Below are 27,748 nucleotides of genomic sequence, written 5' to 3'. Positions count from 1 at the left end.
GCTATTTACATTTTTAAATATAAAAGATCTGCAATCATGAAATACTAATATTCTGTCCTTCTGTTGAGCTTTGTGTTGATTGAATTGGATCTCCTATCTTTTTTTAATGTCTTGATTTCTAATCAGGAAGGTTCATTTGGAAGCATCCTATTCCCTTCTAGGTCCAATGTCCTCTAAACATTCCGTGGTGAAGAAAATGTTCTCTATTTGCACTGTCCAACACATGTGGCTGTTGAGTACTTGAGATGTGGCTATTGGGACTGAGAACTTGAATTTTGTATTTAATTTTAATTCAATTAGCCACAGTGGCTATGGTTACAGAATAGGGCAATGAGGCCTAGATGGAATTTTTCCCTTAACTTCATATTGCTTTTAAGGGGCCAGGGTTCATTGTTTTCCACACTGCATACAAAATCTAACTGAATCTAATATTATTCTATTAGCGTCAAGTTCTCTAGGACTCTGTGTTAGTCTACTCAGGCTTCCATAATAAAATACCATAGACTGGATTGCCTAAACAAATAAATTTATTTTCTCATAGTTCTGGAGGCTGGGAAGTCCAGGATCCAAGTATCAGCCAATTTGGTTCCTGGTGAGGCCTTTCTTCCTGACTTCCAGAAGGCCGCCTTCTTGGTGTGTCGTCACATCCTCACAGGGCAGAGAGTGTGAGCTAGCAAGAGCAAGCACACACACAGTGCTCTGGTATCTCTTCTTAAGGGATACTAATCCTGTGGGATCAGGACTCCACCCTTATGACCTCATTTAACCTTAATTACTTCCTTATAGACCTGTCTCCAAATTAGAGTCACATTTAGGTTAGGGCTTTAAGGTAGGGATTTTGGAAGGTATGGGAAGCCTAAAATAACATTCTAATCTCAGGCTTTCCTGCCAGGTATAATAAATCTGCATTTTGTATTATTTTTCATAGATTTTTTTGAAGTATAACAAGAAAAATACAAAAATAGAGCTCAATGAATTTTCAAAATGAGCACACCCATGTTACTTCCACTCACATGAGGAAATAAAATATCACCATCACCCTAGAAGTCCCTCTTCTGCCATTTCCCAGTCATTATCACCCTCTCCAAACTGGTGTCTATCCTTTCTTTTGTCACATGTAGATTACTTTTGCCTGGTGCTGAGCTTTATATAAGTAGAATCCAGGGTTTTTTGGTCATACGTTATAAAGTGAGATTCATCTATGTTGTGTTAAGAAGTGTGTTTCTTCTCATTGCTCTGCAAATATATGACTGTTTATCCTTTCTACTACTGGCAAACGATAGGGTGGCTTTTTGGGTTTTTTTTTTTTTGATAGGAGAAGGGCTATTATAAATATCGCTTCTATGAACATTCTTAAACTTTTCATTTGATGAATATATGTATTCATTCCTTTTGGACATATGACTAGGAGTAGAATTGTTAGGTCATAGAGTCTACATAAGTTTAGCTTGAGTAAATAATGCCAATCTGTTTTTCAAAGTAGTTGAGTCAGTTTTCAGTCCCACCAGCAATGTGCAAAAGTTCCAGTTGTTCTGCATCACCTCCATGTCTGGGCAATATCAGTCTGTTTAATTGTAGCCTTCAGAGTGGTGGTTTTAATTTGCATTTCCCTAATGACTAATAATTGAGTATCTGTTTGTGTTTATTGGCCAGTTAGTTATGGCTAATAAAGTTAAATACCTATTTAAGTCTTTTGCCCATTTCTCTCTTTTGAATTTTTAAGTTTGATTTATAAATTCTTTAACATAATGCATATGTGTACATGCGTGTACATGTATATATATACATATATATACACATATACATATATATAAACACACACATATATATAAACACACACATATCTATATACACATATATGTAAAAATATACATACATATATATACACACATATATCTATATAAATATATATATCTATATAAATATATATATATATATATATACATATATATATATATATATATATATATTTACATTTACTTTGGTCCACCCTTCGCCCAGCCAGGAGTTTTCCAAATGAGAAACAATTAAAAGAGAGACTAGGTGGTTGGGAGGTGTAAATGAAGACAATGTAGTTGGCAGAGTGAGAATGAAGATTTTGTGATGAGCTGGAGAAATCTGAAACAGAATGACTGGTTTTCTTGAATTGCTGTTCCCCCTTGATTATGATTGAGGGAGCTGAGACATGTACAAGGCAAGCTGACAGAGCCAGCTCACAGTGTCTTACTGTGTCTTAATGTTCTCTGCCATGAGGTTATCATGAACAGAGGCTATATGCTTCTCTTTTTAAGAAATACATGGATTTCCGGGAATATAGTCAATAATACTATAATAATTTATGATGTCAGGTGGTGACTACACTTACCATGGTGAGTATTGAGTGATACATAGAATTGTTGAATCACTCTTGTACACCTGACATAATTCTATTAAAACCCTTGTGGTCAAGTAAGGGGATACTGTATACCGAGAGAGTAATTAGTAGAATTTTAGCCCAAGTAGTCTGGGAGAGTGGCACATTGGCAAGTTAGTGAGGGAAATCCTTTGGAACAGATTGGACTTTAAGGGTCCCGCACTTTATTCTACACAAATAGCTAATGCTCTGTTGACCTGTAAATCTGTGTCTAACAGGTATCATTGAACAAATGCCAGGAGTTGATACAAAACTATTAATAAATGAAATTCCATAACCAGTACCTAAAAAATTAGATTTCTATAAGTATTTGCTTTTGCCATTATATATTAATCAGTGGATATCAGCTAACCTATTAAACTATTCTTTATATAATATTAAACATTAATTAGCTTATGATATGCAACATTCCTTTTACTATTTATATAATCAGTTACATTAAAACTAAAATAACTTCTTTCATGACAATAAATAAAATTTAATGTTGTTAACATTATTCAAGAATATTATCTCTTGGGGTGCCTGGGTGGCTCAGTCGGTTAAGCAACTGACTTGGCCTCAGGTCATGATCTCACAGTTTGTGAGTTCGAGCCCTGCGTCGGGCTCTGTGCTGACAGCTCGGAGCCCAGAGCCTGCTTCAAGTTCTGTGTCTCCCTCTCTCTCTCTGCCCCTTCCCCGCTCACACTCTTGTCTCTCTTTCTCCCTCAAAAATAAACATTAGAAAAAATTTTTATAAGTTTTTCTACCAAAACCTTAGAATTTAGAAGGTGTGATTTTTTTTTTTTTAAGAACTGTTTTTCTCATGAGGAGTCAACATTATACAGACAAACTATAGAACCAGATTTATTTCATAAATTAGAATTATTTTAAAAATTCTTACAACGGACAAAAAACAAGTGTTGGTAAGTGTCGCCATTTCACATTAGGGCCATAGAAGTTAATTTAATCAAGGTATTTATACCTGGAGGCAAAATCTGGTGAGAATTAATTACAGAGAAACACTGGTACTGTGTGTGTTCTTACACCAGTCTTGTCCTTCAGTGCTTCCTAAGTCCAGCCTGATCTTTTGAGACCATCTCAAGTAGTCTGATGTAAACTCAGAGCAGATATAATTTCTTTTTTACAAAATCTTAGTTTTATCTTTGTATTTCAAAGTAATTTTACCTATGTAGTCTAACTATAACCAAATTTACTAAAACTTCTGAAAATGTGTTATAAAATTTCCTGATCATCATCATGGAATTTAGAAAAATATCTAAATAAAGATATAAATGATATATGCCACCCATATATTATAAATAACTTAAATTTATTACCCTTTACTTGTCTCCTGTCCCTTTTAGTTTTCTCATTCTCCACTATTCCAATCGATGTATTTCACTTTTGTATAGAACTATAGAATTCTCTTATTTGACGTTTTCTGCTTCCTTTCAGCCCAACAAGAAGATGATGAATTTGTGTGTCAGATAATTTATGTCTTCTACCAGATGGTTTTTCACCAAGCCACAAGAGATGTCATAATCAAGGAAACACGTATCCTTTTAATGTTTACGACAGATAATGACATTTCACATATTCAGAAAAGATGCATCTTTACATATTTTTTCCTAGCAAATGTTCAAATGATGTGGGAAATACCAAGCCCCAAAATAATTTCAGAGGGCAAGCTATTTTTCATGGAAGCTCTTGACCCCAAGTCAGCGTACAGGTAGAATAGCACAAGCGATTTTATTAACTTATTGGGCTGTGATTCCTAAGAACTTAACAAACATATCAGAACTTTCTTCTCTGTTAACATAATTTAACTATCAGATGTTCCTGGTACTATTCTTAGTACTTTTTCAATCTTACCGTGTTCACTCTACAAATCTATTCCCGTGGCTTCAGCTACCAACTATATGCCAAGTATTTAGTATCTTCAAATTCTCTTTCTTGAGTCCCAGGCATTTGTTTCTAACTGCCATCTGGATGTCTTCCACCTGTTGAAAGAGCTGTTACATGTATTACAATCAAAGAACCTGGATTCTAAGTTACCTTTGCCACTTACAAGCTGCAGGACCTTGGATATGTTATTTAACCTCCCTTGAGTATAAAATCTTGCATCTATAAAATGACCATAATCTGATAAAAATGATGGGAACATCTCCTGCCTCGTATGATTGTTATAAGTACTGATGGATTTAAAGTGCCTGTAATTATTTCCAACACACAGAGATACTCAATAAGTGAGAGTTTATCATTATTGCATTGAAAAGGGTACTTGATAATGCCAACATCCTCCCCTGTATCCTCCTTCTGTGTTCATAGTGGATAATAACAGTACCATCCATCAGTCTCGTAGCTGAGCATTTTGTGTCTGCTACCTCTTTTATGACACATAATTGGACATTCATAATGCAGACATCTGCCAAGTTCTAATCATTAACAGATAGTGTTTTAAGTGCTAGATTTATAAAAAAGTCAGTCCCTGTACTCAAAGAGTTTATAGTCTAATTGGAGAGACAGACAAGTAAATAAGAAATATTAAATTATAACCCAGTGTAGCAATGTCATAAAGGTATATGCATTGGGCAGGAAAGAATATGTATATCCAAGGATATATATAGAACCGAGTCGGGGGATGTCATATAATGCTGGCAGCAGAAGTGATATCTAAGCTGCATCTGTGTGTGTGTGTGTGTGTGTGTGTGAGTGTGTGTGTGTGTGTGAGTGTGTGTGTGTGTGTGTGTGTGTGTGTGTGTGTGTGTGTGTGTGTTATTGTGGTCATCTGCATGTTTGTGTACCCCCCCCCAAAAAAAACTACTTTTGAACTCCTCTAGTAAAATACTTATTTACCCATGTGAAAAATCTAAACTTAAGATAACCTTAATCTGTTTTTCTAGAGTTCCCCCTTTAACTCTACAGTGCACAATTTTCTCTTAGCACACCCAAATTTTTCATCATTTATCAGATAGGACCCATCTTCTTGCCTCTTCGTGTGCCTTATCAACCTCAAATGCATTTCTCTCTTTCTTTACCTAATAATCTCCAGCTCATTAAAGGTAGATTTATAAACCATCTTTAAAGTTAAGCCTTTCTAATCCAGTTAAGCCTCCCTCCTTCCCAGTAGGAGTAATTTATTTTCACCTCCAGTAAAGAACTTTAAATTGTGTATTTATATGCCTGTCTTTACCAAAGGTTTTGAGCTCTTCAAGCTCGAGGACAAGCTTTTGTTTTCCTCATCTTTATCTATACTCAGAATTTAACATAGCACCTAGAATGTGGGTAGTACTTAGGTCAGTGAACACATGTGTCTAAAATTAATTAATTTTAAAATTAATACATTGGAAGACTTTTTCTTTTCCTTTGCATGATGATGGGCCATCGCTGAAAACATTATTTTAAAGTCCTCTGATCTTACATTCAAAGTCAATGACACATGCTTTAAGTATCATCTTTGGAGAAAATTGCCTTGTTTTTGAGATTAATTACTGGAGTCTCTGAGAGTCAAGTCTGAGTAACAAGTCTAACCTCAGAAATGTTGATTTCAGTATGGGCTATCAATAATGCAAACACTGTTTTGCCTTAACTAGAGAGAGCTTCCTTTATCATAAGTAATAATTTTTAAATGTGGCTTATAAACTGACTCAGGAAAATAAATTCTAGATACACTCTTTTGAGCAGTATTAACATTAGAATAAATTCCTTCTCCCCAGTGGTGTTCCAGGGATTTTTTTTTTGTATTAATAGTTGCTTCATGAAAAAAGGTTCTGTGATAAATGAATATGGAAAACACTGAATTAAACAGGTTTTCTTGCTACAGGGTCTTCTTGGAAACCTTAATATGCTTTTCTGGGTTGAGCGAATCTGAAATGATATTTTATAATAGAATATTTCTATAACTACAGAAGACACTATCAGAAACACATGTTAGAAAATATGAAAGTGAAAGCATAGCTTTCCTAAGGTAACTTCTTTGAAGGAGACCTTTGTTTACATGTCACGCCATAGGGTTTTTTTGAAGACTAAGGAATTAAGTATTTATGGTACCTACCAAGTGCTAGTGCAGAGTGAGTAAGTGTCTCTAACCTAGTCTATCTATTTAAAATGTACTCTCAGTACCTTATTGTCAAAGTTCACAGTATTTAAGACCACTTCCATTTGATTTTTCTTGTCAGTGTAACTATTTTCTCCCAAGTTCAATTTCTGTGAAGCCATTGAATCTGAAGTGAGTACTTTTTAAATAGTTATTCTGACGAATATAACATGTTGAAAATGGAAGGAATGGGACAGAAAAGATCTGCTGATTTAAAATTTTTACAGAAGCATCAAGGAATACTACTTAGATCCAATGCTTTCATCCATGCCTTGAGATTGTAAAGATTGCTAGAGTGCTTTTTCCCAGTGTTTTGGTGTCCAAAAGCCGGGATTTTTGTTGATGTCAATGATATCTAAATATGTCTTGTTGTCTTTTGTCACATAATTAGGAACTATTAAAATATTTCACCATAATTTTGACTACTTTATCGTGATTTTGACTATACTTAAATTTTTAAGTGAAGATTTATTATATAATTATTTCCTTTTCCCGTTTTTAAATTTAGATTAATGATCAACATTATTTGATATAATTTTAAACAGAATGAAAGAAACTTGATGTTTAAGAAGGCTGGTATAGACTTATATTAGGTCAACATATGATTTATATTAAAATGTTTGGGATATTAAAAATAGCTCTCTGCACAATGCATAGAACTTGAGAATCTGAAATTGAGAACCAATGCTATTGTAATAATTTTCATACAATCCCAACAATGGCAGCATGGGAAAATAAGTCAAATTTGACTTGGTCCTTTTAGATTCTCTCTGAGAATATATTATTCTGTATTTTTTTCTACATTTTAAATGTATCCTCTTTTCCCCTTGAGAAAAATAGTAAGTAGCACCAATGAGTAGAAGATTAGGGTTAACCTCTGTCTTTGAAATTGCTGTGAAACTTGATAAAATTTTTTTCGGCATTGTAATCAGTGCTGCAAAGAATGTCATTTGCTTGTGTACATGTGTGCTACAGTTTCTTGGAGGAAACACCCGGCTTCTGTTTCAAATACAATTTTAACAAAGATCGGCTGTAAATATTGGAGATCAAGAAGTTTTTCTTCACTGCCTTTTTTGGATTCATTGGGGTTTCTCTGTTAATTTGAGTTTTCTGTTTTTCCTCTGTTTCCCCCTACTTATTTGTAGGAGTTAAACCCAATTTCAACATGTATTCTCTCCAGTTTTAAAGGACTGTATTCTTCTACTTGTAAGTCTAACATCCCCACTTGCATCTTCCACGGTATGTGATAGAGTAATAATTCACCTCATTTTTGTAACATTTTTCTAACATTTGAAACTGAATTATTATTTTAACTATTGCCTTTTAAAAACTAGTACTTATTCAAGACTTAGAATATGTTGACCTATTCCCTGTTTGCTATTTTTTTTCTTGAATTCCATTTCTCTATCTCTCTGAGTTTCCTTTCATAATTACGTTCTCTTATACTGCTAAATGAGTATCTATGAATAATAAAATATATCTGAAAATAACTAGCATGTTCTCTTTAATAATCATTTAGCAGAATATGGAGTTTTAGATTGCCAATTATTTTTCTACACAATTCAAAGGTATTTTTCCGCTGTCTTCTTGCCTGAATTGATGACAGTGTGCCGTCTGTAGTCTGCTAATTATTGATAGCTGTCAGTGTCTGATGACAATTTACTCTTTTTTCCCTTATAAATGACTTGATATTTTGGCCAATAAGACCAGAGGAGCATTTATGTATTTTTAAAGCCAAATAGCTTTATTAGAATTTGAGTTGGTATTCATCATCCTTGCTTGATTTCTCCAAGTATCATATGTGATCTTTCAGTATATAGTTTTGTCTTTTTTTCCCCCTAATTTCAGGAAAATTTTCTTGAATTTTAGTTTTTAGTATTTGTTCTCTTTTATTAAAAGCTTTTATTGTCTTCTTTGGAATTTCTATTATGTTGGATCTTCTTTGCCTATCTTAAATAATTAGTCATTTTCTAATATTTTCTCTTATTTGTTTTTAAATTTTACAAGTTTTCTTCCTTTTTAGCTTCCATTCCTCTCGGAGTTTTATCTGTTTTTATTTACTCATGTGTTACTATAAATTTAGTTCTTATATATCTGGAATTATTTTTACCTTTATTTTTGGTTCTTTCCTGAATTATTTCATTTCTTTGAGTTCTCTAACTTTGATATATATTGTTCCTATACATATATTCTACTTCCTTACATTCTTTTATTTCTTTTTGAAGTATTGGGTTACACCTTTCATCTTTTATGTGAAAATGTTATATTTTTCTCATAATCATCTACAAAATTTGACTGTGATTCTTTTCTGTTGTTATTTTTATGTGAAATTAATTTTCTGGAACTTTTAGGTGGGCCAGCTCTCTCAGGAAAGCTTAACAGATAGCTCTGTGGCTCTGGAGCTCCCTCTTCAGTTATTTTCATGAAGATATTTTCAAAAAGATGGCCTTGTACTTTCTGAGACTTACTGGTTCTGTTTTCCTTACCCTTTTTTATTTAGTGTTTTTTTTCTTTCTTATTTCTATTAATGAAATGAAATGAAATGTTAAATGTTTATGGTCAGCTTTTATTGATGACTCAATTTTAAAACTTGAAGTTAGATTTCCCGGGGCAATTTGAATTTAGAGAAATGTGAGATTTTTCTAATATTCTTGAATAGGCTCAATCTCAAACACAATTTGCATCTTTAACCACTTTTATTCAGAGGCTCCAGCGTATCTCATAGATCTGATGCATGATAAAAATAATGAAATCCGAAAGGTCTGTGATAATACTTTAGATATTATAGCGGTAAGTAATTCTTCTTCTTATGCAAAGTGTAATAATAGTCTTTATTTGGTAGAAAAGAAAACTCTGTACATCTTTTTAGAATTTGGCATTTAATATAAATGCAAATTTGTATTTTGATGAGTCTCTGAAAATACAGTGATATTAAATTCATATTTTAATCATTAAAAAATGATTAAAGGCTTTCAGCCTTTAGGCTTCTTGAAGAGGTCTACATGTCTCTCAGAATCATTTGTTTTTCAGAGAAGTGATTACATTGGAGCAGGGGTTTGATGAGAATTTCTACAAGAATTTAATAGTCAGTTTTGCAGTTTGACCATTAAACTTTTTTAATAAGACAAATGTTATATCAGTTATTTTCTCAGTGCTTTGATTTTTGTCATATGCATACACTTGTTTTGCCAGTTGCTTTGGAATAATGAGACATGCAAAAATCATGTTATTCATGACCTTAGAAGTTTTGAAAGGATGTATAACTGAAGGAATATAATCAGAAGGGTGATCTGAGTCCTGGATTAGAAACTTGCTCTCTGTACAGACTTGTTTCAGAAGTCATGCTCCTGCTGACCACCTAGTCTTCTGCCTGGACTTGGGCCTTGCACCTGGGATGTGCCATACACTAGATTACTTTAAATGTTTTTCACCTGTGGCATACACAAAGTGCTTCCTTCTTTGAACTGGATTTATACCTTCTATTTTGGCTCACTTGATAAGAAGTTTCTTGAATATACCCTATTCAGTAGTTTTCAAAGTTTAACTTAAGCTTTTTAAATGATCAGAGTAACATTTTTAATGTTTGTTTGTTTGTTTGTTTTTGTTTTTTTTTTTTTTTAAATTTTTTTTTCAACGTTTTTATTTATTTTTGGGACAGAGAGAGACAGAGCATGAATGGGGGAGGGGCAGAGAGAGAGGGAGACACAGAATCGGAAACAGGCTCCAGGCTCCGAGCCATCAGCCCAGAGCCTGACGCGGGGCTCGAACTCACGGACTGCGAGATCGTGACCTGGCTGAAGTCGGACCCTTAACCGACTGCGCCACCCAGGCGCCCCTGTTTGTTTGTTTTGAGAGAGAGAGAGAGAGAGAGAGAGAGAGAGAGAGAGAGAACACATGGAAGCAGGGAGCGGGGAGGGGTGGGGAAGAGAATCCTAAGCAGGCTCAAGCAGGCTCCAGGCTGTCAGCGCAGAGACCAATGCAGGGCTGTCTCATGAACTTTGAGATCATGGCCTGAGCCAAAATCAATAGTCGCACGCTTAACCGACTGAGCCACCCTGGCCCGCCTTAGAATAACATTTTAAAGAATCAGTTAAAAACTTTAGTAGAAGTCCTCTAAGTTGGCATTTATGCTAGTGATTTCATTATGAAATCAGACAGTCACTATCAGGTACTTCCTTGCCAATTTCCTGGATTTTATTTCAAAATTCATCTTATTTGATGTCATCTATTTTTTGGATTGGACTGAGTATATCATTACTGGCTTAAAACTAAATGAGTATGTTGACATTTTTAGCTTTGATCTCTAAATTAAAATAAGGAAACTTTGCATATTAAATCCTTATTCCAGTAAGATGTTTCATACATGTAGACCCCTGGTGACAGGGTTTATGAATAGAGAATATTTATTTTCCTAGGGAATAATTTCATGGCTCATATACTATTTTCTAGTAGATCACTAAATTTAGTGTTGTGTATAAAGTAGGTAGTGTAAGAAAAAACTTCCTCAAGTTCTATTTGTGATTATCTTACCTTAAGCAATGAAGAAGGGAAAGAGATGTCAGTTTGTTAGAGAATGCCTTTAGCATACTTTTAAAATGGTCTTATTTGAGAAAAGTAGATGGGAGGCAGTAATATTTAGATATGTTTGGTATAGAAAGTAAATTTGTGATTGTTCCAAAATGCCAGCTCAGTCTCATTATTAAAAAATTCAGTATAAAATATGAATATAAAAACATTCCCAATAATTTCTAAACTCTGGGCTGAAATCTCTCATCTTTTTTTTTTAATTTAAATCCAAGTTAGTTAATATATTAATATATAATGATTTCAGGAATAGAATTCCGTGTAAAGTCTGTCATCTTAAACGGGAATTTTCCCCACCCTGTGTCTACCTTTCTTTTCTATTCTAGATGGCTGTCCTAGCTCTCTCTTTCTCTCTAGAACCAATGTTTTGAAAAAACTGTCTACGTATTACTTCCTTCATTTCTTCAGTTCCCCTCATCCACCTTTCAACCTATATGAATTCTAGCTTCTGCCTCCTTTGTTGCACTGATATGGTGCTCACTAAAGTCACCTGGCCTTCATTTTTCTAAATCCAATGAACATTTTTAATCTTCATTTTACTTTGTTGATCTTACTGTCCTTAAAGGAACTTATAAATCCTAGTCAGAGTTAAAAATGTAAAATCACAAAGAAAATTATTTTAGGTTATTATATTGTTGGTAAGGCCTCTAAAGAAGAACAATCAATAAAATGAAACTGCTGATATATCACCTACCTATATATGGCTCCCTAAGATGCCGTCTGATCACTTGACTTAGTATAACAAAAATTTGAATAAGTATTCTGAAGGTTCACCTAATCACTCTATGACTCTCTACACGAGATTTAACAAAGTAAGTACTTGATATGATGCCAAGTAATTTTGGACTGTTTCATTTCACACATTGGGAAACTTTAGTCTAAAAAGATATTTAGAAATAATAAACTTATTAAACAGAATATTTAAAGATATTTGTGTGTGAATTATATGATTTAAAAGTCCTGCTCTGCTACCCAACTTCATCATATTCACAGCTGAGTTTCTTAGAAGAAAAGAAGTAGTCTAATATAGATGATAAAAGGGCTAGAAACACCCTGCATCCTGCTGGAAGAATGTTTCCTTACGTTTCTGCTACTATACACGTATAAGTGTCCAGGCCCTGGTTCAGTTTTGGCTTGATAGTAAGGAACTGTACCATTTCTCAGAACTTTTTCTCCCCTTCTCAGTTGGGTAAGGGTTCTGATCTTCAACTTTGGCCTCTATGATGTGACAACTTGGTCTAATAGAGTATTGCATCTAGAATACAACTAATTCTAGTTCTTTCACTTACTGAATAATCTCAGACATTTTATAACTTTTTGAAGATTCAGTTTACAATGACACTTTTGAGGATTAGTGAGTTATTGTTAGGGTTAGAGAAAATACATATGAAGCATCTACTACATGATGGTCACTCTCTGTTTTGTTCAAACTAGACCAAAACTCAGACCTAGTTGAGAAGTTAATTTTTTTGTGTGTTTATTTTTGAGAGAAAGCAAGTGTACGTGTACGTGCACATACACATGGGGGAGGAGCAGAGAGAGAGGGAGACAGAGAATCCCAAACAGGCTCCAGCTGTCAGCACAGAACCCGATGCGGGCATCAAACTCACAAGCCATGAGATCATGGCCTGAGCCAAAATCAGGAGTTGGATACCTAACTGACTGAGCTGCCCAGGTGCCCCGAGAAGTTTATATGTTGATTAAATTCATGGACCAACATTTTCTTTCCTTGGTACGGTTAATTATCTATGTTATTTTCTGTCCATTTAAATATTTTAAATGGTATTGGAAAATAATCTGTTCACTGTTTGGATTTTAACTGTGGAAAATTATTTGGAGTATGTATTTTGGCCAGATATATTAATATTACTATTTATATTTTAAGATTATTCTACAAAATGGCTGAATTTGGCATTTTAAAGCTCCATATCACAGCAATTCTAAATAGGGTAATTAACCAAAAGGCCTTGGTTAGGACAGTGTGGTAAACAGGAATCTGCCTCTTCTAGTGTAGAAGTGCCTTATCTGTTAAATTACCCACATTCTGAATCTGCAGTAACTTATTTTAATTTGGACTCAGTTTATCGGCTAACCTCAGACCAGAGTGACACTCCTACCTGTCTAGGCCTCCTTATTTGGGAGAAATTTGAGGAGTGGGCTTTTTTAATGCATCAGTAAAATGACAGCTTCTCAGGTTCACTTGAGACATAGCTGCCAGTCTGGTTCTTTGAGCTCAGACTCTATTACTGATCATGACTCAGGGTGCTATTTGCTTGTCCTGAATCTTTTTCAAGAGTAAAACAAGAGGAAATTGGCTTAATTCAAAACAGGAGAAACTTTGATTAGACACAGCAAAGATGATGAAACACTAGAAATAAGCTGCCAAGGGAGAATGTGAAGCCTCCATCCAGTAAGCATTAGTAATAACTACATAACCAACTTTCTGAAATAGTTAGAAACCTGCCTAGAATGGGAGTGGATGATCTCTTAAGATTCTTTTCACCACTAGGCTTTGATATCCTAGTGTTCTCAGCATGGCTGTGTTCTAGAACAATAATAAATTAAAAAAAAAAAAAAGAGAGAAAGAAAAGAAAAAGAATGAGAATATTTGTAGTTTAAGGCAATTTATCTTTAAGAAAACAAACTTCATTTTTACTCAGAACAACATGGAATAGTTAAGAAAAATTCGATACCTTGTGGTGCTTGGGGAAATATGCCTTCTGCCGTAAAGAACTTGTCCCCCAAATTATGGAAATGTTACGTTAGTGATGATTTGTTTAATGAATTTGGGCCTCATCCCTCAATTGGCAACTTAAAACAGATGTGGGGTGGTAGTACTCTTTGTACCTGGAGGGTTATATGGTTGGTGATGTGGTCTCTATGGCCTCACGAGCAAGTTGTCACCTGTCCGACTAGGCCTTACGTGTAGCTTTGGGAGGCAGGGATTGGAGTAGCTGCAGTGAGTAGGGACATGAGGAGAGGAGCCTAGCTTCGTTTTCCAAGGGGATATATGGCAGTTGATCGTTGTCTCTTCTCTTCCAAGCCTTGGGAATCCTGAAGGGAAGAACAGAACCCTCTACACATAGAGAGCTTCTAAAACCCCAATTAGACTTTTATCCTTAAGTACTTCCTCAACTTTGCGTGAAGCATTTGAGGACCTCAGGAATTCTTTCCCAGTTGGTAAAAAAAAAAAAAAAAAAAAAAAAAAAAAAAAAAAAAAAAATCCCTCCCCTGACATTATTGGGTTGTAAAACATTTAATACATGTTTATTAAGGACGTACTGTGTCAAAACACTAAGGCACTGGGAATATAAAACTCAGCAACACAAAGTCCCTAGAATACAAAAGTTTACATCCTAGACTCTAGAGAATACAGGGTACTGTCATGCAGAGGTGAACTTGCCTTCCAGGAGCGGTACTACTCTATGGCCCTATCAAAAGATGTTCTGCACTAATGGTGCATTGTATCTACAAGGTGTTTATGGGAAAAGGGATGTCCCTAGGTTCTCTGGTAAAGGATTAATGTCTGTTGTCTTTCTGACCAGCCACAGGCCCCTGTGATCTGATACTAACACAAGTTTGTGTCACTGAGATTTTGAAGGACAGCCCTTTCTCTTTTAGTAAGTCTGTGATCATGGGCAAATTGTGTATATTTTAGTAACCTGGAATTAATATCTAGTTTTGGTATTTTAAACTTGAAAAATTAGGTGCTGTCTTTATTCCTGGATAGTCAAAATTATATTTAATAAGACTGGTGTTTTAAAATGAGATAAACCATTGTAGGTTTACATATAAACTCTAAGACATCAATTGGTATGGTCCCCACAAAAATTGCCAGGCCAGCCTGTGTCCTACAGAAGTTTATTAATCTTGCCAGCAAGGGAAAGCAGTTTAAAAATATGTCTTACGACATCTTGGAAGGGACAGTTGGAGAAACTTTCATAGGATTAGATTAGGATTAGATTTCATAGGATTAGATTAGAACCGGGTTAGAACTCAGGTTATTTCAGGGCAGGCTTTCAAAAGCAGGGAATGGGTGGGGATTGGGTAAAATGGGTAGACAGCAGTCAGTTTTAATTGACTTACAGGTTGAGTATGGGCACAGAGCAGAGAATTTTTAAGTGAGTAGTTGACAGAAAACTACTGAGGTGTTCTTTCCAGAACAGGTGGAGTTGGTTCTTGCTTCTTTTATAGTTTTGGTACCAGTTTTCATTGGCTCGGATTTGTAAGTGAGATTTTTTATTTCTCAATTCTATATAATCAAATTGGGTTTAGAGAGATAAGTTTGGTTAGCCCTCTTTTGGAGTTCATTTTTATATTGTATAAACCTGAAAGGCATAAATTTAGGATGTTCTTCTAGCTCGTTAGAATATAGAGTATATATATGTATGATATGAATGTGATCGTATGTATATGAATGTATATGTATTCCTTGCTAGCTTTATGCATGTTGTTGCTTTATTGTGTGTGGTTTTCTTTTGATTGGCAATACTGGATTCAAAAGAACCCAAGCATAGTACAAAAGATAAAAATCATGATTTCTTAAATAAATTTCATTTAGTTCTATCTTTAACTTTGTGGCCTGACTGAACATGATACTTGAAATGATATTGCACAGATGAGCCTCCCCAGCACTTTAAACAGAGGTCAAAGAGAGCATTATATTTGAGGTCTGGTTAGAAAATGTCATTCATAGTGAAGACTAAAGGACAAACTTGGGATAGTACTGTTGAGAAGTAGGTAGTATGTGCCTAAAAGTCAACAGTTCTGTTATGTATGTGTTTAATTATGTGTATATCTATATTTACTTATCCTATACATATCATTGGGGTAAGTATTTTCTACGATATAAAAGGCATCTGTTTAGCGACTATTACCTTAACCTTAATGAGCAACTAAATTACTCTAGATCTGCTTTAATTTAGTATGAAGAAGTGTATTAAATAAACCATATTACATTCTCAATTAGGGGGCTGTCACATTAAAGGAGAAAGGAAAATCTGTTTTCCATCAGCTGTGTTAGAACACAAAGCAGATCTATGTAGCTCTATGTTATCCTATAGTGTGTTAATCAGATACAAGGTGTGACGGAAGCCAGTTACAAAGAGTTTTTCTGATAGTGAACAGGCTCTGATAATAGGCTGGGTGAGGCTTCACAATGTTTCTATGGTTAAGTAGTAAACAAAATGATGTAGGACTTCAAAAAGGATGGCACATTCCATTGAAAATCAAACCATAAGTCTTTCATGACACGTAGTTTTTATGGAAACTGAGTGCTTAAGATCATGTCAGGAGCTGAGAAGAAAATAAAAAAGCATGTGTACCTTTAAATACAAGACAAACTCAAGTCTCAGAGCAAGGCTATCAGGGTACCCTTTTTGTGAAAAGAAGTATTTCAAAAATGAAGAAAAAATAACTGTATTCCTGGTGTATTTCCACAACAGCTTGATAAATTTTTATGACGTATCGTGGCTGTGGTTGAGCAGTAACATCCCTGAATTCCCAGTTATTTCCTGACAATGGGGGAAGGGAATATTTAAGAGGGAAGGGGATTTGGGTGAGAGGGGTTAGGAAGAATAGATTTTAATTGATATATGTTGAATTTATTAAATGTTTGACACTGGATATTCATTTAGAGTTGATATTTAATTTTTAAAAATAAACTCCTTAGACTGCCAGTATTCTTCAGTTTGGGGGGATAATTATTTCAAAAGCTTTATGAAATAAGGGTATTAATCATACATTTTTTTGTTTATAGAATGTTAGAACTTTAGTAAATCTTACCTAGATTTGTTTCATATTAGAAATGAAGAATCTGAGGCCAAAAGGTATTAAAATGCCTTTAGAAGGTTGTTCGTATCAGACCTGGAAATAGAACCCAAGTCCCCTGATTCCTAATCCACTGTTCTTTGTTCTATACCATACCGTAATACCATCAATTCCTATAAATTCAGACTCCGAGACACAAAGGAACTGGCTTTGCCATGGCTGTTGAACTCTACTCATTGAGGTTAGATACAGAAGGTAGCTAAGTGCTGATCCATTGGAGCATGATAAAGCTTTTACTGGTTTTCACTAAAATGGGAGAGAGAGGAATTAAAAAAATAGTGAGAGGAGGTCCAGGGAGGGGCACACAGAGAGATGTTAGGGCTGGGGAGCTGTTACAAATATAAGGTTGTTAACATGTTTTGTCTTGGATAGGTAGATCTTCATTTTGAGATTGTCTTTCTTACATTTATAGTCTTAAAATGGTCTTTCTTCTCTAAGTCAATAATAGGTAGTAGTTGATTTACATATAACATCAGTCCCCCAAATTTGTTTTTGAAACTTTCCTGAAATCTAAAACTCTTGGGACCACTGTCCAAGCCTATTAATTTAGTACTAAATAGACTCTCAACAGGCATAAGCTAAAATAATTGATTTTTAAGAAATCTGGAACATAGGGGTGCCTGCCTGGGTGGCTTAGTCCGTTAAGCGTCGACTCTTGATTTTAGCTCAGGTCATGACCTCCTTGTTTTGTGGGTATGAGCCTTGTGTCAGGCTCTGCGCCTACCTAGGTTTCTCCCTCTCTCCCTCTCTCTGCCCCTCCCCTGTTCACACTCTCTCTGTCTCTTTCAAAAATAAATAAATAGATGACAGAGAGAGAGAAGGAAGGAAAGAAGGAAGGAAGGAATAGGAAAGGGAAAGAATAGGAAAGGAAAGGAAAGGAAAGGAAAGGAAAGGAAAGGAAAGAAAGAAGGAAGGAGGGAGGGAAAGAAGGAAGGAAGGAAGGAAGGAGGGAAGAGAGGAAGGAAGGGAAGGAGGGAAGAGAGGAAGGAAGAAGGGAAGGAAGGAAGGAAGGAAGGAAGGAAGGAAGGAAGGAAGAAAGGAGAGAAGGAAGGAAGGAAGGAAGGAGAGAAGGTAATAAGGAAAAGAAAGTAATCTGGAACATAAAAATCAGTGTTTCAGAGACATAAAAATCAAAACCCAGCATTTTAGTTGTGAAATAGTACTATCTCATTTTCACTAATGTTGACTATTAAGGAAAAGGAGAAATCAATTATTTAAACAAATACCGTGTTCCTCGGGGCACCTGGGTGGCGCAGTCGGTTAAGCGTCCGACTTCAGCCAGGTCACGATCTCGCGGTCCAGGAGTTCGAGCCCCGCGTCAGGCTCTGGGCTGATGGCTCGGAGCCTGGAGCCTGTTTCCGATTCTGTGTCTCCCTCTCACTCTGCCCCTCCCCCGTTCATGCTCTGTCTCTCTCTGTCCTAAAAATAAATAAACGTTGAAAAAAAAATTAAAAAAAAAAAATACTGTGTTCCTCATTCCATGCTTCATTCCAAGATGCTGTATTTGTTAAACATTCAAATACCTAAGGCCATATTATCACAAACTAGAGAAAACTTTTATGGTACAAGTACGACATATTAATAATGTCTCATACTTAGCTTCTAAATTTTAAAAATACTTTAAAAAAGTATTTCCTAAAGTTAGCTATTAATATTGGACTTAAGAAAGTCATCGAAAACCGATAGTGTATATAGAGTATTAGGATTCTAGCTAGCTAAAGGTATGGGTATTTTTTCTATAATTTTCAGCTTTCAATAATGAAATAGTTTTATGGTTATAAATATTTCAAAAAGCTATGTTATAACTTCTTGAGATTTTAAGGGCTTGATACTGGTTGGTCAAGGGTTTTTGCCATTTTCTTTGCAATGATCTATGACAAAAAGCCACACATAGTTGCTAACGGTTACCTCATGAAAACTCCTCTTGTCATTGTAGTGGATTCATTATAATAGGACTCTGTAATCATTGAATCATCTGCAAAACATAGTTTTCTATATCTTAAATGATTAAACAGCTTGGTACAGAATAACATATTTTGTCTCCTGTTTCCTGAGGGAGAAACTGTTGTTTTCTAAAGACCTAAGACAGCCATAGTGTTTTCATTGCGATCCTGTAAACAATAATCTGCACATTAATCATTATGTTAGTAATAGAAAATCGAATCTATAGTTTTATAGTACAAAAATACTTAAAAATTTTTATTTTTAATAAAATGACAGTAGAATCTGCATCATTGCTGCTATACTCTTGGGCATTATAATGTTAAGATATGCCTTGGTTCTATGAGTTTATTCACTCATAAAGTGACCAAAGAAATATGGTGAAAACTGTAAAGGAATTCAGATTAACATAAGGTAGTCTAATTACATTTAGTGCTAGGTCTGTGCCAATTCACTGCCTTGGAAAATCAGCTTCCCCAAGACACTAACAAATCAAACTTTAGTATCAAAAGTTAGCTGTAGATGCTTATGGATATTTTTGGTTTGTGTGTATGGACTTCTGTCAAATGGATAGATAGTCTGTGGATAGGTGGTCTTTTTTATTTTAGAAACTAAACCTTGTATGTGTAGGCTCATTAATGAGAACATTGCTCTCAGCTTGAAAGGTGATAAGAGGCTTAAGTTTGCAGGGCATTTGTGAAGAAAATAGCATCTTTCTACATTTATTACTGTACTTTTATTAGAATAGGGAAATCTTATGAGGAGCATGTAAAATAGTAATGCCTAGAATAAGCATGATTTTTTTTCCTTTGTGCAGAGCATTATTTACTAGATTAAATACACTTTATGGATATGTAATTTACTTTTTAAATTATGTTTATTTTTGTAACATTTCACAGAAATTTGTAAGAGGCAAGTTTTACTCTCAGTGAAATAGCAAACCCCATATTTTAATATGTTTTGAGCACTTGACTAGGTTTTATATCCTGTTCTTACACTAGGAACCCTTAAGCCTGAACCTAAATTAAAATAATCAAGTCATACATCTTTCTGTCATCTTTATTGAACACTTCTTCATTCAGATAATCAGATTTAAAGTATTTCTATCAAAATAAAGTTAGTTTCGGGGTGCCTGGGTGGCTCAGTCAGTCAAGCTTCAACTTCGGCTCAGGTCATGATCTCTCCTTTCGTGAGTTCGAGCCCCACGTCAGGCTCTGTGCTGACAGCTCAGAGCCTGGAGCCTGCTTCCGATTCTGTGTCTCCCTCTCTTTCTCTCTCTCTCTCTCTCTCTCTCTCTCTCTCTCTCTCTCTCTCTCTCTCTCTGCCCTTTCCCCACTTATGCTCTGTCTCCCTCTCTCAAAAATAAACATTAAAAATTTTTAAAAAGTAAAGTTAGTTTCATACCTCTTGCCAAGTGAAACAAACTAGTACTCACAAAAGAAACAGTACCTATCAAATTAGCTCCAGTATTTAATGTAGATTTAATAGGATTATAAGGCATAATGATATTATAAGGCATATTCTGGGAGTTTTGATGACCTGTAACTAACTTATCTTTTAGAAAAAAAGCCAATTAGTATGGAGAATTTCTTCCCCAAAATACCATTTTACTTTTTTTTATGCATTAAATTTTTTTACCTTAATGGACAATAAGTTCATCCTTTTTTTTCTGTAAGTATATGTGATCATTCTTCTTAAATCATCTAGCCACTTCTAATATGATAGTAATATGTTTTTGCAGCCAACTTTGCAACTAATACATTCACTGTGCTACATAGGGAACCAAAAAGTATACTTGCGAAGTCATGAATTTTAAAGAGGTTCAAAATTATATTTAGCATTTGGGCTAAATTATTTTAAAGCTAATCACACTGCTCATACTACATAATTAGCACAATTTAGTATTCTGTCTAATTTTGGAAACCCAAAGTGAACCACTGAAATTGTAGCCAATGAAACTGCTTGTAACAACTGTGCCATTATTTTTTCAACTCCCTCTTTCCCTAACATCCTTCCATGTACAGCCAGGTCAGAGAGAACATGATTGAGAATATAATGTGTTATGTAATATGCTTAACCAGACCAGAGCCCCTTCTCTCCCATCACTGCTTGGTCAACAACTCAACACATTCATAGACTCTTAGAGCTGAAAGTTGACCGTGGAGTTCATTTATTATATTCTCATTACTGAAGAATCCATTCTACAGTGACTCTGACAAATACTCATTTATCCTCTGCCTTTTTCACATTGCCAGCCCAGGGTTTACAAAGCTGTAATAGCCACAACTAGCAGTGCACTTGATCAAGTTAATTCAGTGTTCTGGAGCTCATTTTCTCATTTGTAAAAAGACGATAATTAATAGTACCTAATTATATTATAGTACCTACCTAATTCAGTTAATTAGGTACTTCAATTAATGTACCTTCTTCAATTAATTAACAGTATTGACTAACATTAAGTGTTTTCAATATAGATTTTCTAAATGCTTTACATGTATTATGTCATTTTATCAGAAGAACTGACATGTGATCAGTAGATGAATGATTGTATAAATTATCATATTTATATGATACGATATGATCTACTCACTGTAAGCATATCAACAAGATGGCATTTGGATTTAGAATTTATTGTTTATATCTAAATTGTCAATTTCAAATGTAAGTTAAAATTGTAGATTTAACTTGGAGTAAAAACTTAAGCAATTTAAATATTGAAATTATAACAAGTGGATTAATACATGTTTATTTTTAAAATAAAATACAATAATGTTTATAATCGCTCTTTCATACAATTAAATTTTAAATAATTATATTAGGAAATAGATTGAGAACTAATAGGAATGTTAATATTTAACTATCAAAAAAGAAAGCTTAGGGGCACCTTGGTGGCTCAGTTGATTAAGCCTCCAACTCTTGGTTTCAGCCTGAATCATGCTGTCATGGTTCATGGGATTGAGCACCACGTCAGGCTCTGTGCTGACAGTGACAGTGTGGAGGATGCTTTGGATTCTCTCCCTCTCTCTCTCTCTCTCTCTCTCACTCTCGCTCTCTCTCTCTGCCCTCACCAACTCACACTTGATCATTTGCGTGCTCTCTCAAAATAAATAAATAAGCATGAAACAATTTAAAGAAAGCTTAATAATTAGGACATCCCAGAAATTCCTTCTATGATGACAGTTTTTTACTTGAGCCTCAGCTTTCTATGAAAATTGCTCGTTATTTAGCTACAATGTGTATTTGGTCCACCTGTTAATTATCATGGTCATCTTGACTGTTGGAGGACAGTACTATTGCCTGGAACCTTTCCAACTCTTTTAGATAACTATAAACAAAAATGTTAAAGATATGGCAGAGGAATTTAAAACTAAGACTCTAGAGTTATAATGACAAGAAATACCTGAAATCTTTTTTTTTTTTTTAATCTATGCCATCAGTGGTACTGTCCATCCATTGCTAATACACTAGTCAGAATAACTACAGTCTTTGGGAAAAGTAGGGAGCTAGATAGGTTGATCTGTAGCTAATAATAACTTGCCTATATAACTTGCCTATATCAGAAATGTTCACCAAGGAGGTTCTCTTTGAACAAGTATTATAGATACAGCAGTGAAGAAGCCAGTCTTGCTCCTCGGGAGTTCATGATCAGAGGAGGAGACAGACATTTAAAGAAATAATTATGACTAAATAAGATAATGTTATTTTGTGGTTGAAACAAAATTAAATTCTGTTATTTTAATGGTAAACCATTTCAGTAGTTAGGAGACATTCTTTTCAAGTGCTTTCTTTCCTATTAAGAAGTATTATCTAAAATAAGGTATCATGAAAGATACCATTTTGATGCTTAACCACCTATCATTAGTGGTAACTAACATTAAAGGTAACTATTGCCACAAATTTCTTTGGGAGCTGAAGTCTGACTGCTTACCTAAATTCTAGTAATAGAGAATTTGTGAAGTTTAAACTTTTCCAGTTTTTGCCGTTACCATTTGCAATTGGTAATTCAAACAGATGCCTTTAACATACGTCTTTAATTGGTTTTATTGATTATTGTATAGAATAATTCTGAATGGGTATTTTTAATGTTTCCTTTGACCCAAATGAAGAATCTCCAAATTATTATTATAACCTGTTATCTGAGGGCCAAGGGAGTAACTTTATAAGCTTATGCAGTAATACTTGACTCTTTGTTTTCAATAGGAATATGATGAAGAATGGGCTAAGAAAATTCAGAGTGAGAAGTTCCGCTGGCATAACTCCCAGTGGCTAGAGATGGTAGAGAGCCGTCAGATGGATGAGAGTGAGCAGTACTTGTATGGTGATGATCGAATTGAGCCGTATATCCATGAAGGAGATATTCTCGAAAGACCTGACCTTTTCTATAACTCCGGTAAGACGGTAACCAAGGCAAAATTAAACAGTTTGTGTGCTATAAATAGGGATTTTGGTCTACCAGCCTTGCTCATTCCCAAGCTTTGGAAGCACTTCTTATGATATATAAATAGACTTCTCCGAATGATTTCAGAAGTACCATCCATACACACCATACAAACCTATTAACTCACCATTATTTTTTTCCAGTTAGTCTTGGATGTGCTCTCCAGAAAAAAAGGTTGTACCTAGGAAAATTAATTACTCTTAGTTTATTGCTTTCTACAATGTATAACTTAAAATGACATCCTCAAGGTTGCTGACCTCTGTTGAAAATGTAATATTTTTTCTCTATCCTGCATTCATTTAAATATGTAACTTAACTAATTTATGTTTTGTTTTCTAACATATTTCATTTGCACAGTCTCATTTTGCCATGGGTTTGCTTTAGTCTTGAACTAATAAACTCTGCTTGGTTGGGAAGATTTAGACACCTTACAGTAATATTTTTTTTCCTTTGAACTCTGCTAGTGTTTTCAGGGTAAAATTTAATTTTTACATAAATCATGCATATATTATAACTTTGTTGATTCTGCTATACTGCCTTTTTCCAAGGATGAGTTTGGCACAAAGACTGGTAAGTTCTTGCATATTCTGGTTTTTGAAGTGTTGCACTGTGGCCAATATTAATATTACTTCATTGAAGTCATTTAGTTGAGAGGAAGAAAGGATTTCTAATTAAGATCTGTAGCAGATTGGATATAAAAAGCATCAAAGTAATTATGTCTGATTGGTGGCTTTTTCCCCCTGCTATGTATTCATTCACACTTTACTTTCATAATTTTGTTTTGTGCAGATTGCCCATAAACTATATTATTTTTATATTTGATATAGATACTAGAAGCTTGTAAAATTGATACTTTACTTTAAAAGTTAAATGAATTTCTTCCTAACCAAACTCTACAGTAGTTATGAAATACTGCTTTGTGTTTTAAACCAGATGGAGTAGATCATTAATTTCAGCCAACCAGAATGTCTTAGTTCAGTAATAGCAAGCAGCTGTTCCTTACATATTCAGATATTCATGAAGTGAAATGATGTAAAATATATATGATATAAATTTTTTTGTTAACAGGAATCAGAATGTTTTGGAATCAGGTTTCTTGCTTTGAAGATTGATAGCTAGTTTTCAGTGTGAATCGATTACTAGTTTCCACAACTGAAACCACCTCAGTATTCAACTTTGTTTTAGTATAATTAGAACTTCAGGACAAATTTCTAAAAAATTATACTATATTCCCAAAATTGATTCATTTACATTAACCTCTTAAAATGAAAATCATAAACATTTTTCTGAGGTGTTTTATAATTAAAATGTACAACTTCTGCTTTTGTGGGAGCTCTGAATTATATATATATATTTTATGTATCAAAGTTTAGAAATAGCCACAGCTGATGGAAAAAAACAAATTTAAGCATATGAGAAGTGGAATATTATCATTAGATATCCTCATGGTTGTTTTTTAAATCCCTGTAGCCTGATGACATGGTAGACATTTGATAAGGGCGATTACATTGCTGTGAGTTTAAAGATAAAGATCTCAGATCAAGCCACCTGTATTATTTTAGTCCATTATTTTACCTAGTTCATTTTCCATGAATAGTTCAACTAAATGAGTCTTTGTGCGCTTGCTCTCTCGCTCTCTTGCTCTCTCTCTCTCTCTCTCTCTCTCTCTCTCTCTCTCTCTCGATATGTGTCATTAAAATTTAGATAATACCAGCCTCTTGTCTTTTATTGTGTGTGGTTGTATCTTCAGAAACATCAGGTAAATTTGTAAAACTGCAGATTCATTTGAATGCTTGAGCCATCTTATTTAAGTCTTTGGTCTCCATGGAACTGTAGGAGGTTTCCGATAAAAGCAGCCTTAGTAGCTTTTAGCCACAGAGGTTAAGCTAAATCACCTGTGATTCCCTGGGTCTTGTCTCTCACTTTAAGATGAAATAGCATTTGCTGCTTCCTAGTCATTAGTATCGCCTTCTATATTTTCAAACTATTAAATATGTCAAAATATGTGTTTCTCTCTTGCTTTTATTTTTTTAAAGGATCTTGCTGTTGTCCTATGAAAATAGGAATCTAGTATCTCCTTTAGTTACAGTATTTTTTTCTTTCGAGTCTAAAATTATTGTGATTATAGTCGCTGAGTAATTTCCTCTTCCATCATGAAAATGCTGCTTTTTGCTGAAAGCAAATTTACCCACAGAGAAAGTATTATTTATAAAGCTGAATCACTACTACATATTTCTAAATGACTTTTTACTTTGTTTTTATTGTTTATCAGTTTGCTGAATCTTATTCTTAGCATTTAATATGTGGATATATTTCTGTAATGTGAAGTTCACAGTACTTTGTTTCTATCTCAGGATTATTGTAAAGCCATAGTTTTATAATAATAGTTCATACTAATAGTTTATATAAACTATTTTCATAGCTTTTGTGATATCTCTTATCAGGTATAGCCCAATAAGTTATGGTTTATTTTAGTCATTTCTTTTTCTCATTCTCTTCATTACTGATACCTATTTTCTGCCACACAGCCACAATTTCATTTTTGCCTAGTTCACTAAGGAGCCCAATGTTATGTTTTCTCTTGACTTAAAAAAATAAAGTTTATTTTAGTAACAATATGTAAGCAGATATTGAGGTTTTGTATTTTTTACCTTTCTTCACAATGTCTATAAGTCAGTTTTTTAACTGACTTTCAAAAATCAGAAAGTTCATAAATTACCTGTGCTAACAATAAATGTGCTTAGATCTCATCTTTGTTCCAGTACCTACTCCATTTTACTCATAGTCCTATTATCATCATTACTAGGAGCACCTCAGAAAGGTGTGTTGTATAACTGTGGTCTAAAAGGTTTCATATAATTTAATAACCTAAATGGGTATAATGCTCTACAGCTTACAAAGTGCTCTGGTGTAGATCATCTCGGTCTTCTGTTTGTTCTCTGGTAGTTTAAATGTTACCTGAAATTCTTTGGCTCCTTATTGCTATCTTTGAATCAGTGTTAGAGTAGGAGCTTTGGAAGGGCACTCTTAGATTTATCTGGACTTGGAGTCAAGAATATACGATTCCTTTTTATCTTTTCTATAAAAGAATTAATTTGGAATGCAGAATGCTGAGAAACAAATAGGGTAGCTCCAAACTACCAAAGTTCCAACTTCCAAAGAAGTTGAGGTGTTTGAGTTGAGGATTTTATTTATTTAGGGTGTAATTTAATTTTTATTCCTCATTCTAGTAAAGAAAGGTTGCCCGTATTATCAGAGCTGCCTAAATTTTGTTAAGGCATTAAAGGGCACAAATAGAAGCTATAGTTTACTGAATGAATTGCTGTGCCCTAGAATTCTTAGAAATTAATTTCAGAGGTATAAATTTACTGTTTCGTACTTACATAATGTCATGTTTATTATATCATCCTTATTGTATTCTGGGTTTATAAAATTGCTGACTGATCTTTAAACTCAGACATTTTTAGTTTGATCTCTATTTGATGAGCTCCCAGTTTGTAGTCTCCTGTATTCCATTTAGCCTTTTGCTACTCTTTTTTCCCTTTGAAGACAGTGGGAGCTCCGGGTCAAAATGAAGATGTTGAGAAATTGACAACAGTTTTTCATTTAATTTCTTCTTCTTAATCTGGCTTACTTCATTAGGTCATGTAGTATAAACTTTTAAAATTTAATTCCAGTATCTTATTGTTTGTATTTATTTTCTGGGTGTTAGAATCTTTTATTCTACTGGCAGGCTGAATATCTTTGTATTCATTTTCAAAGTGTGATATGTATTTTATCTTGGCATCCTTGATCTTCAGTTATTTGTTTTTAATTTAACAGAGGAATTTGTTGATTTTTGTGATCTTAACCTTGTTAATTTTGGCCATGCTCCTGAGAAGTCTTCAATCCAGATAAAATTGTTTTTTTAACTGGTTAACTGTCAATCTGTTGTGTCTTGGCGTTTTCCATAATTTCATTTTTTTATAACTTTTTGTGTTTAACTGGTCTTTTGATTTATTAACATTTAGAGTACAGAGAAACTGGACTAAATATTAGATACTTTTAAGCTACCTCTTAAGCATTTAAAATTTACTAAAGCAATAAGAGAAATACCAAAGATATTAACACTTCAACAATTATGTAATAATACAAATCTTTAATTTGTGAATGTAACAAATGGGTATATGTAACAAGTAAGTATACTTGTCATATGGAAGTACAAATCAGCTCACTCATTCATTTGCCGACACTATTACTTAATTCTGCCATTCACTTGATTTGTAGTAACTTTACTCTTCAAACAGATTTTGTCATTTAATTGCTACCTATCTTTCAAGACTCAAATCAGTTATACTGCTTCCTCCCTCCTCTCCAAGTAAGATTTTCTAACCCGTGCAGAACACAGTAATCTCTCTTTAGCTTCCTCTGCCTCCAGCACTTTCAGTACATACATTCATTCCTGTTGTATATCATTTATTAGTGAAAT

General features: G+C 34.2%; 1 protein-coding gene across 4 annotated transcripts in view; it reads left to right on the top strand.

The window, feature by feature from the left end:
- KIFAP3 (kinesin associated protein 3) overlaps positions 1-27,748 on the top strand; it is a 169,698-nt gene that overhangs the window by 109,893 nt on the left and 32,057 nt on the right. For all 4 annotated transcript variants that reach the window (XM_047840887.1, XM_047840889.1, XM_047840890.1 and 1 more), the window contains 3 exons: positions 3,848-3,946; positions 9,193-9,278; positions 23,043-23,232. In XM_047840887.1, the coding sequence (XP_047696843.1) occupies positions 3,848-3,946; positions 9,193-9,278; positions 23,043-23,232 (375 nt within the window). The remainder of the gene's footprint in view (positions 1-3,847; positions 3,947-9,192; positions 9,279-23,042; positions 23,233-27,748) is intronic.

Source organism: Prionailurus viverrinus, chromosome F1 (genome assembly GCF_022837055.1).
Source record: "Prionailurus viverrinus isolate Anna chromosome F1, UM_Priviv_1.0, whole genome shotgun sequence".
NCBI classification, from domain to species: Eukaryota; Metazoa; Chordata; class Mammalia; order Carnivora; family Felidae; genus Prionailurus; species Prionailurus viverrinus.
The sequence above is the reverse complement of the archived record's forward strand: the minus strand, read 5'-3'. Positions and strand labels throughout refer to the sequence as shown.